This window comes from Anastrepha obliqua, chromosome 2 (assembly GCF_027943255.1).
Source record: "Anastrepha obliqua isolate idAnaObli1 chromosome 2, idAnaObli1_1.0, whole genome shotgun sequence".
In the NCBI taxonomy this organism is placed as follows: Eukaryota; Metazoa; Arthropoda; class Insecta; order Diptera; family Tephritidae; genus Anastrepha; species Anastrepha obliqua.
This window is the reverse complement of record NC_072893.1, coordinates 91,135,520-91,149,621: the sequence shown is the minus strand read 5'-3', so window position 1 is coordinate 91,149,621 and position 14,102 is coordinate 91,135,520. Positions and strand designations below refer to the sequence as shown.

Sequence of the window (14,102 nt, the reverse complement as noted above, 5' to 3'; positions counted from 1 at the left end):
ACAGAATTCTGAACACTTATCTCGTTAAGAGATAAGAGACAGGATCGAACCACATCTGAGTGGGTATAAGAGGAGCTGAGTGCTCGAACGGCCGCTTGACTGTCGGTGAAAAAGCGGATATCCTCTAGTGATATTCTATTTTCTAAGAGAGTTTTCGCAGCATACCAGATAGCGCATACTTCCGCTTGGAATACGCTACAGTAGTCGGGTAATCTAAATGATAGATTGATGTGAGGGGAATTGGAAAAGATTCCAAATCTCACTTTGCCGTCTTGTTTTGAAATTCTTAAAAAAAAATTGTTAAGTTAAATATTATAAGTTCATTTGCAAAAATATAGATCTAAATAAAATGTTTCTTGACGCATTCAAAAACCCAATGTTATAATTCAATAAAAAAAAAACATACATTATTATTTATCCAAAAAAACATTTATTAAAAAATGTGTAACTGAATAGAATATTTTTAGCGCGTTTAGAAAACAAATGTTATTAATTCCTTAAGAAAGTGTAGACTTAACTGAAAAAAGAACTATTGACGCATTTCAAACTCTTACTTATGTTGAAAATGCTTTATAAAATATAAAATCTTTCGTACATTTATGTATTAGAGATTTCTTTAAAAAGTTAAATTTAAATCAAAATTTTTTCGTTTTGCAACAATCCGTTCGCGTATTTTCAAACTTTAAACGGGTTATCTCCAAAACAACGCCAGGAACATAATACAGAACCTTAAAATTTTTCTCATCCGAATTTTTAATAATTTCCCAATGAAAAAAATTTAAAAATCACCAATTAGTTATTCTAAACATTTTTTAACAAACCAATAAGACCTTAAGGCCAAAGTGCATAGTTCTCTTTCATATAATAATGAAACTACAGCCATTTCTGTTTGAAATTTTAAAACTCTTTATTCAAATACTCTCGAATTTAGACTGGGCTAAAAAAGTTGTTCAATATATTTTTGCATTGTTCTAAAGCATAAAGCTAATAACTAAAGCAAATATTTTATGTATACTACCTTTTTACAATGAATATATTTTTGCAGCATTACGCTCTTCGAACTGTTAGATGGATGTTACCCCTTAAAAACATAAAAATTGTAATAGAATTGTGATACATATTGCAAAAGCAATTAATTTACTATTTTTGCTGTATTCCTAATATTTTATACCGAAACTACAACTTTTCCTTTTTTATTAAATGTATAATAATTTCGTAAAAAATTGCTTTTATAAAAAGTTAATTTTCAAAGCTGTCAGTTCGAAGTCTTAACCACTTAGTGTAGCATACTTAAAAAATTAAAAAGCGTGTCTTAAATAAATATATCAGACTTTAAAATATTTGCAACAAGGCTATTTCTAAATATATCACCCCAGTAGTGTTGAAAAAAAAATCCCTCCAACCCATTTTATAATAAAACAAGTTTGAAAAAATAATCTTTGCTTATTTTAAAATTTATAAATAAAACTATTTAATTAAAATATAATTTTATGAATCCTTAAACATTTATATAATTTCTATGCAGGCCCGACGAGAGGGGGGAGGATCGGGGACTTTTTACCTCGGGCCCTTTTTACCTCGGGCCCGGAGTTCTCAGAGGGGCCGGGACTCGAGAGTAATTCCGAATTATATGAAGTAGACATAATTGGAAAGGACCCGCATTTGCAATTTTCCCCCGGGGCCCGGATATGCCCCTACGGCCCTGTTTCTATGAAACTCCTGTGAAATAAAGTTCCAAACAGTACCTATAAATTAAATTAGCATTCAGTAGTTTTTTATTGGTATAAGTTATTTTCAAAAAAATGTGCGAACAGTTATTGCCTAGATATAAATACCCTGTCAGTCACAATTCTCCTATAAACATAAGGAAAATAACGGTATTTTATTTTCTAACACATTTTCAATTGCCTAAATTCTTATCGAATGTCGTAATCGCACACTGAAATCTCGATTCAATAAAGTTTGTTATAAATATCTTTTTTGCAAAACTAAATACCTTTAATTCTTTTATTTTTAAGCGCATTTAATTCTGTGCCGCTCCAGCTAAGTGATTTCTGGGTTACTACCATTCGGTTGATACGGGGTTCGAAGCAGACATTATAAACTGACTCCCACCATACATTGAAGGAGACGCTCAACCAAACAGCAAACAAATTGATTTTTAATTAAGTAATGAAATTTCGTGATTAATTTAAGTCTGGAATCAGAATAATTTGGTAGAGTTACACATACAATACCCTATCCAGTATATGGTATTGATCGAAAACCCAGTGTTGGTAAAACGAGTGATTTGAAAGGCCTTGCAGTTTTGACAAAATATTACACAATATTTATATAAAAAGCAAGCGACATTTCCGAATAATGGAAAAAAAATTCAGTTAAGAACAATTTCCTCTCTCGAGTCTTAGAAAACTTGTTATAATTTGAATAAATTATCTTGAAATATTAAATTATACATAAGGATTATGTTAGGCATAAAAGAGCTGACCCACATAATTCTTTAAAAGCTATAAGTTTAAATGGTTTGTGCCAATTACAATCCAATGATAACGGGAAAGATATAGCTCCGATATCTGATTCAAACCCCTAATATATAGATCACTTCATCGCCGAACACACTCCTACAACGATGCCACCCCGACGGAATCGCGGCAAGGCGCTGCCACCCCACAAAATAGACGAATGAAATAAAAACACTGGTTTTATTATTTTATTGCTTTTATTTGCAAATCAAAATTACATATGCCACTATGTAGACAATAGAGAAAAAATAAATACTAATTACCTGCAAAGGTTATAATGAATTTATCAAATGTTTGATGTTCAATCTGATATAATTCGCAGTTCCAAATCGGAAGTGTGCAATAGGTATGGCCATTTCCAAAATTCTCAGAATACTTCACCTTTATCAAACTTGTTTTATGCAAAGTAAAACTTTTATATAAACATAAAAAATTGGTTTATTTTACCAACGGATTATTTTTTTTTTTTTGTTTAGAATTTTATAAATTAGATTTAGGCAGGCTTTAACGCCTACAATAAAATACTTAATATGTAACTAAAAATAACCATAATTATGTTAACAAAGTTGAGATGATTTTCTTGTCTTCTGAATAATTCACTACAGAATATATTATTATATATGCAGTGGATATATATCTCCATGTTATTACCGTATATATCAGAAACATACAAATATATATATATATATATATATATTACATCCATATATATAATATATACATATATTCATATGTTACATATATATATATCAACATTTCTAGTTTTAATTTCTTTCGTATGCATTTATTTAAGCGTGTAAAGAAATAAGATTATTTTGTAGTTATGTTAAGTATATGATTTACAACACCTACGCGCTAGTCCTTCAATGACTTATAAAAATTTGGGTCCGCACTTAACTCCGAATCTATGCGAATGACAATTTATACATATAGCATTTACACTTATACAAATATACATATGTGTATATCGCTACTGGTATTTTGAAGGTCTAAAAAATATTTTTTTCTTTTTTTTTTTGTTTAATGTAGCATATGTCACCTTCCTCCAAACTAAAGAATTTTGGAACAAATCTCGCACTACAAAAACAATGTCATTGTTTTTTGTTTTACTGCTTCTATAAGAAATGTGTTCATAAGACCTTTCTATACTCGAATAATGATAATAACATATACAAATGTATGATTATACGCTTTTTTCCATGACAAACCTAAGTATTTCAATTGCAGTTTCTCGATTTATAGATTTTTGAGCTCATTGTTGGAGCTTCTCAATATACGATATTTTGTTTTTAACTTAATTTTTAAATTGAATTTATAACGAATTAAAGTAAATATTATATGGGCCTGGGTATACATACAAAGAAGTGTACTGAATTCTGGATTTGTGCCGTTAGTCTTTTGGCAACTTTGCCTATTGCATTGTATTTGTGGGTTCAACAAGTGAACTTTGTAGTGTTAATGAGTCCACTATTTGGAGCAAAATTTCAACATCTTTCTGCGAATTGACAGCACTGGGTGCCCCCACCAATTTCACATTCTTGCCTTCGATGTTTGTGAAGAAAGTTTTATTCTTGAATATGACAGCCCTATCGTACGGAAGTCGTGATTTCGCTCGATCATTTACTGAACGCCTAAACATTACGCACGAAGGCTGATAACGACCTCGATCATTTTCCGCGATGTTGTACTCATTTAGATCACCTGTGTAGGTTATCAAGTTTGATTTGGCAATCATTGTTGGCGATAATTCATGCAGCGTCACTTTACTCTTCCAATCTTCTGATGGTAGTTTGATTTCAGTCGCTACATTGGCCAGCTTGATAAGGGGTATATCGAGTATATTTCGTGTTACTTTTGGCGTTGTTTCTTCTGGTATTATAACATACCACGTTTCAAAACAGGTAATTTTCTTTATTATTTTATCTCCTTGACGAGAAATAACCACTTTTTCCGGTGATATTTTGCGCTGTATGACATTCTTTGTTGGCTGCCGATTAAGAGCGGTTTGTGAATTCTCCTTCGCTGAAGGCGTCCTTTTTTTTACGAGATACGGTGTGCTGGTTGGAAGCTTGTTTTTACTAACCTCAAACGAATCGTCGGGATCTTCGTCGTCTTCTTCTGCGTCGCCAGTATCTTCCTCTGCATCATCCTCCTCCTCTTCCTCATCGCCATCAAGTGAAAGTGGATAGGTTTCATCGTCTGCCGAGTCTTCAAAATTAGCTATCATAGGTTTGACAGGCTGAGTTTTCTTTGCCACCATTGCGTTGAGTATTCGTGGTGCAGGTTTATCAGGTGAAATGCTTGAGTTGGCTTTGCTGCGCTGTGAAGCACTATCCGAAGATGATAGTTTTTTAAGAAGTGTGTGGTTTAGAATCTTCTGAGTTGGTTTCCTTGTTGAAATCAAAGGGCTCTTTGAATGAATGGCGTCACTGTATTTGTCCACAATCGAACCTTTGTGCCGTCCGGGTGCATTTTTTGGTTCACTCATTTTGATTTGTTCCGATAAATCATTATCCGATGTGATACTATCATCCGGCTTCTGCGATTTGCCAGTCTTGGAAATTAGAACATCGCCCTTTTTGTTAATTATGTCATTGATGTTAACAATGGTAAAAGTAGGCATTGTCTCAAAATCATCCACGGTTGTTGAGGGTGAATCTGCCAATTTATGTCCACTACTTTCTTCGGCTTTTTCTTCAATGACGGTTTTTGTTACTTTGGGGGTAGCCGGCGAAGCGCTCCGTCGCTTTGCCACGGCCATAACGCGCGCATTTTGAGTCTTAGAGGGCATTGTTATTAGTGTACGCGTTAATGGTGTCGTAGAAGTATTACCAACATTTCGCATTGTATGTAGAGGTTTGGCTTGCTGCTGTATCCTGATTGGAGCACTATTGGCGTCCATAAGTGTGCGTTTTTCACTTACAGTTGTATTGCGCTTATGTTGTTCTACGTCTATTATGCCGGGTTTTATCTTATTTATTTTGCTGCCATTAAGTGTTTGATTTGTTTTTCGTGCTACCACACTAATGTCACTGGAATTCGAATTTTTATTGGCGCGCACAATCGCCGACTTGGATAATAAGAAACGTTTGCGGGCAACAACTCCTGCATCAGCATCGTTATCACTACTGCTACCTCCGGTCACGGAATCAATACGGGGGCGTTTAATTCCTGCCAAAGGCTCAATCGATCGATTAACGCTTGCTGCAAATGACTTTCTCAGCAACTGAAGTTGTGATGCTTGTCCTTTAAGTACGGTCGGGGGTGGTGGTCGAGGCGTTGATGTTGATGTTGGTCGCGGCGTTGCTGTTGGTCGTGGCGTTGGTGTAGGTGTACTAGTTGGGGTAGACTGTGTATTTTTGCGTGGCCTACCACGCCTTTTCACCTGTGTTTCAACCACTTTAGGTTCATCTGAGAAATCGGAATCCGTTTCTTTTTCAATTGCTTTGTAGATCTTATCTACCTCATCATCTAGTTCATTGGCACCCAACTCATCGCTCGAATCTCTATTAAAAAAATCGTCTGAACTACTTGTTGACCTCTTTCGTTGTTTCGCCGTAATGACTGGCCTTTTTACTGATGTTCCGGCAAGAGCAGCCACATTCCTTATACTCTTTGGGGTGACCATATCTTCACTTGCATACTTGGGATTGGGCTTAATTGCTCTTCGTGAACGTCCAGCAGCTATTGTGGGTGAAGGCTGTTCGTCAGCAACTCGTTTAGCCGACTCGCTCTTAACACCTTTTAAAGGTGTTTTAAATCTATCCTTCATCTCTTTGGCTTTAGCTAATATTTGTGTTGAAGATGGAGTAGCAGTATTTGGCGATGCAGCAGGGCTACTGCCTTGGGCAATTGGTCGCTTTTTCAATGGACCCTTGAATTTTTTTTCATCCGAGTGTATTTGCACGTTTCCGCGAGGGCTTACTCCACTGCTTCTAGTTGCTTTTATTGGGGGTGATGAAACCTTTTCCAATCGCACGACACAGGAACGTGTTTTCTTCGCCTCGACGACGTTAGCTTTCTTACCAACGCGCATCCTTCCTTCACATATATATTTCTCAGGTTAGCTAATTGGAATATATTGAAGTATTATTATCAATAAATTAAGGTTGCATACAATATGTAATATAAGTATGTGTTTAATTATATCATTATTGCTATCATTCTTAAATTTTTTCTATACATTCAAAATCACTTTAGAGTGTACGTAACGAGAAATACATCCCCTAATGGATGTTGCCGTGTGGCAACTCTTTAAACCCATCCTATGATTGTCAAATATTGGCGCGAATCATTGAACTACCAAAAAAAATTTATTCCCCCCAATACTTATTGACTATTGGATCAATTTTTTATGATAAACTGATCCATGGAGCACCCGCTTCTGGAATTATAAGCGCCAAAGAATTCATTTTGTCTCTTGCCCAACTGTACCTCGACACACGCACTCTCCGATAAACTTATAACACTTATTATATGCTTACGTTTTCGAAAATTGCCAATTGTTCGCGTATTTCGAAACAATTAAGCTTTAACCACCGTTCAACCACACACAATCAAAAACAAAGTGACAAATTAGAATTACAGAAAACACTGCAGTTTGATGGGAGAAAAATGTAGGTTGCTGCTACACACTCGAAACCAACGAACTCAATACGCTGCCGCGTCTGGGAGGCAGCGTAAGATTCTGCAATTTCTGTTTCAAGTACAATATTTATCTAATTTGTTGTTTCTTTACAAACAACTTATGTACAAAGTTTTTATGTTGATATTCTATTTTCTGGAAATATGTAGAGCTGGTTAACTAACGCTTTATGACATTTCGATGTGAAGAAACGCAATCGCTATGATATTTTCACAACACTAATTTCACTTCACGAATCCAATTTGCTGTGCGCGAAAGTGACACAAATAGTTAAAAACGAATGGCGAAGATGGCGTCAATTTGACATTTAATAAGCGATAATACATTAGTGCGAAAGAGACCATTTTTATGTCCGCAAAAGCACTGGAGAGTTGGGGAAAATGGCGGACAAAGCAATAATTTGATCTTTTACAAAAAAGTTTTGCGACGGTTTCGATAAAATTTAACATGATACCTAGAAATTAGAAGGATATTCTTTACCAGTATCGTATTTCTAACTCGAGTGGCTGACGATTCAGAAAACTTATTACAAGACGTGCAAAATTCATCGAAGACAAGCGTGTTCCGCTCGCGTCAAAATTTGTAGTAGCTTATTCATAAAGCCACGAATGTCAACAGTAAGCAAACGAATGAAACTCTACAATGTCAAAATTGACAGAAAAAAGCAGAACCAAAAGAAAACCGAAAAATGGCTCCGTAAACAGAGAACGTCAAAAATTGAAATCTCTGCCGTAAATTTTAGCGTATCATTCTATAAACTCGTCGTTTGAATTTTCATATTGCTAATTTATATATATACATAAAAAATGGCAAATTTGGGTGGAGTTGAAAATTTGTATAAAGAATTAAAAAGCGAGTGGTCTAAGAGGCCACAAAACCTTAAGAAGTGCGGACAATTGCTAGATAATCTAAAGGTGCGTATTCTCTATTGCAATATAACCTCCCAATCTGTTGTCTGCATATTCAACTTCACTTCTGTTAATTGTTTAGATTGCCCTAACTAAACTGGCGTTTTTGCCAACTGGTGATATTAAAACGTCGAAAAATGAAATGGTACTAGCTCGCGATGTTCTTGAAATTGCTGTAGAGTACAGCGTCGCAAATAAGGATATACCTGCATATGAACGATATATGTCTCAATTAAAGTGTTATTACTACGATTACAGGTATGTGAAAAAAGCTCAAATCTCAATAATCCTTAGTGAACATATGTTTCAGGCAAAAAATTGGCGAGTCCGACAATATGTACAAATTACTAGGCATAAACCTTCTCTACTTGCTCTCCGTGAACCGTGTTTCAGAATTTCACACAGAATTAGAGCTTTTGTCGGCCGACACCATTCAAAATAACAAATATATTCGTCCGATTCTCGCTTTGGAGCAATATATAATGGAGGGACGCTACAACAAAATTTTCCAAGCAAAGGTAGTTGCAAATTTGAAATAATACTAAGAAAAACTTAACTTTTACATTTGCAGAGTTCAGCACCTTCCGAAATATACAACCATTTTATGGATATCCTGCTTAATACTGTTCGTGATGAAATAGGTGCTTGCATTGAAAAATCCTACGAGAAGATATCCGCTAAAGAAGCAGCTAAACGGTTAAACCTCGACTCAGTTGAAGAAGTAAAAGCTTTTGGCCAAAAACGCAACTGGAACTTGGGCCCAGATGGTGTTTACAATTTTGTAGAAAAAGTTGCCAAGCCAAAAGAGACGTTACCTTCTGTGGAGTTAGCAGAACAAGCAATTTTCTATGCCCGTGAACTAGAAATGATTGTTTAAATATTAATTTCACACAATTACATATAAAAAAGTTTGTATTCAACTAATAAACATAATTTAATTTTAAATAAGAGAACTGAATTTTTATTTTCGTAACATTTCCATAAACCTTTTACACACTCATCTTGTTTCCTTTAAGTTCTCGCGATTACTTTTTGTGTGCTGAAGGTTGAGGTAGACGATATTTGGCTATTTCTACTTCAGCTTCGGCATAACTAAAACGGTTGAAAGAATAGTATTCAGGCACTTTGTATTTGCCGCTGGTAGAAGCCCCGGGACCAAGGGGCTCAGAAGTGGGCTTTACAATGTTGCTGCTCAGGCCAGGCACGTTGGTATTGACACTTGTACTACCACCCGGACCAGAAGGAGGCTTCACTCCTGCCATATCTTGGGCTGCCTGGTTATAGCTACGGCGTGACAGTCGAAAAAGAAAACGAGAGCGGGTGAACATTTTCACTTGTTAATATTATTTACTAATTGCGGAAGATATTTTTCACTAGTTAAAAAGCCACTAGCTCCCTTTGCGGTTCACGTAATCGCAGCTGATAAATTAGCGCAACAATACAGAGGTGTATTCGATGTGTATTCGATGAGATAAATAGTTCTCAATTTCAATTTGAAATTACACGCAATCGATTAATTTGAAGAGTATTTTAATATACATAAGTCATATAGACCATTTTCTTAATAACAGTAGCTTACAAAAAACGATTTCCCAAAGACCGGTGAATATCTTCCTGTTAAATTCTGAAGTCCAACGGAAGATGAAATATAGATTACTTGCTAACCATAACAGCCGAAAGCAGTGAAAGGTTTGTTATGAACCAATTATACCTGTAACCTGTAATTAACCATTCTCGACAAGAATGTACTCTATTCGCCTTGTATTCTCGATCAATGACAGGAAGAAACACATTTTCTCGAGCAATTTTGAGCAGATCGATGAATCATCATTAAAATCGACAATTTTGCCGGTTTCTTGTAGAAACGGGCTACTGGAGAACATAATTCTTTTGAGATCAGCTTACCTCATTTGTGAGTAATAATACGTTCACATATAAGTAGATGATCAACTTTTTCGCGCTTAACTCAAAATCTGTAATTAAAAAGTGCGTTTCCCATACAAAATTCCTCTCCCAAAATCTGAGATTATAAAATAATCCCAGATAATAACGATACATATTGACACACAACCCTGTGTTTTCTGTGTTATCGATAATTATTATTACGAATGTAAGGAGAAACATCAAAATAAAAAGTAAATGAAATGGATGCCGGCAAGGAACACAAGTCTGTAATCATAATTCTCATAAAATTTTGGTTAAATATTAATTATAGATACATTTTACAGAAAAAAGCGTGTGTTCATAAACGTTTTGTCCTCTTATTACATATTATAAAATGTAATATAGAATATCCCCTGCGTATTGCTGCCATAATTTTTTGCAACCTCAGTAAACGTCGCATACGGATTTCCTCCAACTGCTAATAATGTTACTGAACGATTGAAGATTGTGGAGAACTGTTCCACCTCTGTTTATTGAATTTTTACGTCACAGCCAAAAATACTCTCACGGATGTCACAATTTTGTAATCTATCATTCCTGATTCTGATCTATTAACTAAAGTTCTCACAAAGGGAAAGTGCCAACCTAAGCGGTATAGAACTGCAGTTTACTAATAGGTCAAATAACGTATTTGATACATTTTCTAAGATTGGGTTGTTACTTTTATTATATATTATATTTATTTATCATTCTTACAATCTAAAATTTTTCTATTTAAAACCTATAAAACATGTTTTATTTAAATTTGGGCTTAACAACACCATAATTTTGGTCTATGGCTGTCACCGGAGCACGTTTCTTTTGTTGTTTCTCCAACTTTGTTTTACTGCGGCATTTCACGGAAGCAGCACCTGTCTGATTTTTGCCCAACTGATGGAATTTTTTTCGCTCCTCACGAATTTGCTTTAAACGCTTCCGTTCGTCCAGCAACACTTTATAGTTCTTATATGCTTTTTTTGGTGCTTTTGCCCCCATTTTAATGAGTTGGAACGTTTCCATTTTTTTTTTGTTTTTAATATCACGCTGATTGTTTATTGCGAACCGGAGGACTTCTTGACGAGCTTTCTTAATATCGAACTCATTTGATTTATCAGTAAAGTTATTTACTTTAGAAACATGTCCCTTCTCTTGATCCTCCTGTGAATTATTCGTATGTGTAGTCTTTGTGGGATCTTCGAAAACAAGTGCCTGAAAATGACTGGGTTGATTCTTACGTTGTAATGCTAACGCTGCACGTGTTAGGACTGGTTTAAAGTCCGTAGTTAAGTTCATTTTCACTTAAACAAGTATTTTTGGCTTATTTACTTCTTAAATTTAGAGAAGTACTACTTCAATGGAACACTTTTTAACATGGATAACCTTTTTAATAAAACGTGTATCCTCACAATTCACTATTACAAAACTATAGTTGCCACATGATGGAAAATTGAAGGGCGCCGAAAAACTTAGTTAAAAGATGTAATTCAATCAAATAGTAAATATAGCAAATAAGTACTGTTTTTATGACTACTAATAAATGTAATAATTGCTCTTTGTATCAATAGCTTATAGTCGATTATTTACAAAAAAACTCATAAAAACAAATATAAAAAATCCGGCAGCACATTTCGTCAATATTTTATTGTTGTGCCGCGCACCGAACACGATTTTTATCCTTCACGTTTGCTGATCAAGTGCGATAATTCTTCTACATATATTTTTGTCGTGACTTTGTTGTGCAAGAATTGTCATTACAGTTTTTAATTAAATAAACACGTTTTATAAAGTCTAAAGTGAAAAAATCAAGCTTTTTGAGAAGCTATTACCAGTTATTTAAACATGGCGACGGCTCTTGGTGCGGCCCCAACGCTATCAAATGCCAGTGCTCTACGCAGCCAGATATCAAAGGAGTTGCGTGCAAAAGCCAACGATTTTCTTAATTCACGCCGCCATGCAAATAATCTCGTCGATATTATCGAGCATTTTCAGGTAAGCAAATGATTTGAATAGAAAATGCTTTATTAGGATACGATAAATGTTCTGCAGTGCGCATATATTCATACATATAAATTTGGTTATATTTACAGCATTGCATTCAAGAAAAACTACCAATTACAGCTGCGTTACTGACCTTGGAAGTTGTCTTTGTGGAATTATTGAAGAGACGTGAAATGTGTATTCAGAATACACCACTCAAGCCAAAAGGTAAGGCGGTGATAATAAATGTAATGTCTGAATAACGTGTGTTTTTAATATTCTTTCAATAGATGATAGCCCAGAAGCGAAATATCGTGAATGGTTACGACAACGTTACGAAGAGTCTCTGAATTTAATACTTAGCTCCTTTGATAATGAAAAATCTGCAGAGGCCACGCAAGCTTTAGTGTCAAGTATGAAGTTATTGGCAGCAGAAGGAAAATATCCTTTAGAAAAGTTAGATGAGCCCAGCAAATTTCCTAAACAGCGTTTGCGTAGTATTCTTCAGAAGTTAGTTTCATCAACAAAATTACAAAGCGCACTGTTACAACGTTTCAAAGAGTATTCGGAGTATTTGGATTTGGTTTTCTATAGCTGGAAATTGATGCAGCAACTATCCTCACGTACGGCCTTCGCTAATGAAGTGTTTGCGCGCAATTATTTGGACCTTATAAATGCAGTGCCTGTGACAAAAGACGTACAAGAAGAAAGAAAGTTATTATGCTTAACGCAAACTACCGGACAACACACTGATCAGCTTGATTGCTTTGATTATGTATTAACACGAAAATGTATTAACAAAGTTTGGCTTTCCCTAATGCAATGGACAGATGGAATGCAGGAACCCGTGCATAGACAAATGCTTATTATATTGTTGGAACGTATCTTACCCCATTTGGAAAAACCCATACTGCTGACAGACTTCCTTATGGATTCACTTGATTGCGGTAAGGAATTTAATTTTGAAACAATTTCGAATAGTACACAATGCCAAAACATCAATTCAAACTATTCTAGGTGGTCCAGTCAGCTTACTAGCACTGCAAGGGATTTTCATCCTTATACAGAAGCATAATATTACATATCCGAATTTATACGAGAAGTTGTATTCTATGTTTGAGCCTGAAATATTCCATACAAAATTTAAAGCGCGTCTGTTTTATTTGGCGGATATTTTCCTAAGCTCCACACATCTGCCTGAAAATTTGGTAGCGGCATTTGTTAAACGTTTGGCCCGTCTTAGCTTAATCGCACCACCGCAAGATGCTATAATTATTTTGCATTTTATTGGTAATCTTATATTACGTCATTCCGGCTTAAAACGTCTGATTTGCGCACAAGCCGCTATAGAAGGTAAGAAAAAATTGCCGATTTTATTCGCTTGCATAAATTCATTAGGTGCTATAACCGGTAAACGTTTGATTATTTCCATATACAATCTATACTTTTAGTTTCCCGCGACCCTTTTATTATGGAGGAACGGGATCCCACAAAATCCAATGCGTTGGATAGTTCTTTATGGGAAGTAGTGTCGTTACAGAAACATGCTGTTCCTGCTGTTGCGACTGCGGCTCGGTTCATTTCACAGCCCTTACCCACAACTGAGTGGGATTTGTCCTCCCTACTTGAAATAAAGGAGGATGATGTAAGTCCTATGAAAATACTTATAAACCACTGTTCGACCTGTCAAAATGTAATATGTCTACTTCAATTATTTTTATTTAGATTTTCGACCAAGAGATTACCAAGAAGAGTAAACAATATGCCTTGGCTTTTGAGCGGCCACAATCTTTATATTTGGCGCATGACGATAAAGTGAATCAATACTGGAAATTGTTTTAAAAACAGTTTTTGTACATATGTAATTGTAAATACCAAGATGCAGTCTATGCTGACGTAAAAACGGAGATCCTCATGCGGTTCGACATTGGAACCTGCTATGAAAGTAGAAATGATTTTCTACGCATTGTTTTAAGTTTTAATTCAAAAGATAAACTTCGGTTTCTTTAATATCATATATACGAGTAAGTTGTTTTAGTCTCAATGTGCAGATACCATAAAATGTAAAAAGGCCATGAATTTGTTCAAAATAAATATTGCTAGGTTAATTTTACCTCTTATTGCAAT

At 35.1% G+C, this 14,102-nt stretch overlaps 5 protein-coding genes across 7 annotated transcripts; 2 read left to right on the top strand and 3 right to left on the bottom strand.

The window, feature by feature from the left end:
- Positions 1-2,700: 2,700 nt before the first annotated feature.
- On the bottom strand, positions 2,701-7,638 carry LOC129239654 (uncharacterized). 3 transcript variants are annotated; one of them, XM_054875318.1, is made up of 2 exons: positions 7,007-7,638; positions 2,701-6,589 (listed from the first exon to the last, which is right to left on the bottom strand). In XM_054875318.1, exon 2 carries the CDS (start codon positions 6,556-6,558, stop codon positions 3,934-3,936), a length of 2,625 nt encoding a protein of 874 aa, XP_054731293.1. In that variant the 5' UTR covers positions 6,559-6,589; positions 7,007-7,638; the 3' UTR covers positions 2,701-3,933. The 3 variants fall into 3 exon arrangements, with proteins under 3 accessions (XP_054731293.1, XP_054731294.1, XP_054731295.1); XM_054875319.1 differs by having other exon boundaries at positions 7,108-7,638; XM_054875320.1 differs by having other exon boundaries at positions 7,332-7,638.
- A 188-nt stretch (positions 7,639-7,826) lies between these two features.
- Positions 7,827-9,028, top strand: LOC129239656 (26S proteasome non-ATPase regulatory subunit 8). Its single transcript, XM_054875323.1, has 4 exons — positions 7,827-8,081; positions 8,158-8,333; positions 8,386-8,593; positions 8,647-9,028. Exons 1-4 carry the CDS (start codon positions 7,974-7,976, stop codon positions 8,950-8,952), a joined length of 798 nt encoding a protein of 265 aa, XP_054731298.1. The 5' UTR covers positions 7,827-7,973; the 3' UTR covers positions 8,953-9,028.
- LOC129239658 (uncharacterized) lies at positions 9,009-9,517 on the bottom strand. Its single transcript, XM_054875325.1, has one exon. It carries the CDS (start codon positions 9,401-9,403, stop codon positions 9,101-9,103), a length of 303 nt encoding a protein of 100 aa, XP_054731300.1. The 5' UTR covers positions 9,404-9,517; the 3' UTR covers positions 9,009-9,100.
- An 849-nt stretch (positions 9,518-10,366) lies between these two features.
- On the bottom strand, positions 10,367-11,407 carry LOC129239657 (uncharacterized protein C1orf131). The gene has a single exon (XM_054875324.1). It carries the CDS (start codon positions 11,289-11,291, stop codon positions 10,755-10,757), a length of 537 nt encoding a protein of 178 aa, XP_054731299.1. The 5' UTR covers positions 11,292-11,407; the 3' UTR covers positions 10,367-10,754.
- Positions 11,408-11,647: 240 nt separating this feature from the next.
- On the top strand, positions 11,648-14,102 carry LOC129239655 (nucleolar complex protein 4 homolog A). The gene is made up of 6 exons (XM_054875322.1): positions 11,648-11,987; positions 12,086-12,203; positions 12,266-12,922; positions 12,993-13,328; positions 13,427-13,620; positions 13,701-14,102. Exons 1-6 carry the CDS (start codon positions 11,838-11,840, stop codon positions 13,815-13,817), a joined length of 1,572 nt encoding a protein of 523 aa, XP_054731297.1. The 5' UTR covers positions 11,648-11,837; the 3' UTR covers positions 13,818-14,102.

Bases quoted from the DNA above. Each gene is read 5' to 3' on its own strand.
- LOC129239657 (XM_054875324.1), bottom strand. From the start codon at position 11,291: ATGAACTTAACTACGGACTTTAAACCAGTCCTAACACGTGCAGCGTTA.
- LOC129239654 (XM_054875318.1), bottom strand. From the start codon at position 6,558: ATGCGCGTTGGTAAGAAAGCTAACGTCGTCGAGGCGAAGAAAACACGT.
- LOC129239658 (XM_054875325.1), bottom strand. From the start codon at position 9,403: ATGTTCACCCGCTCTCGTTTTCTTTTTCGACTGTCACGCCGTAGCTAT.
- LOC129239656 (XM_054875323.1), top strand. From the start codon at position 7,974: ATGGCAAATTTGGGTGGAGTTGAAAATTTGTATAAAGAATTAAAAAGC. The intron at 8,334-8,385 runs GTATGTGAAAAA...CATATGTTTCAG, and splicing joins TGTTATTACTACGATTACAG to GCAAAAAATTGGCGAGTCCG. The intron at 8,594-8,646 runs GTAGTTGCAAAT...TTACATTTGCAG, and splicing joins ACAAAATTTTCCAAGCAAAG to AGTTCAGCACCTTCCGAAAT.
- LOC129239655 (XM_054875322.1), top strand. From the start codon at position 11,838: ATGGCGACGGCTCTTGGTGCGGCCCCAACGCTATCAAATGCCAGTGCT. The intron at 13,329-13,426 runs GTAAGAAAAAAT...CTATACTTTTAG, and splicing joins CGCACAAGCCGCTATAGAAG to TTTCCCGCGACCCTTTTATT. The intron at 13,621-13,700 runs GTAAGTCCTATG...ATTTTTATTTAG, and splicing joins TTGAAATAAAGGAGGATGAT to ATTTTCGACCAAGAGATTAC.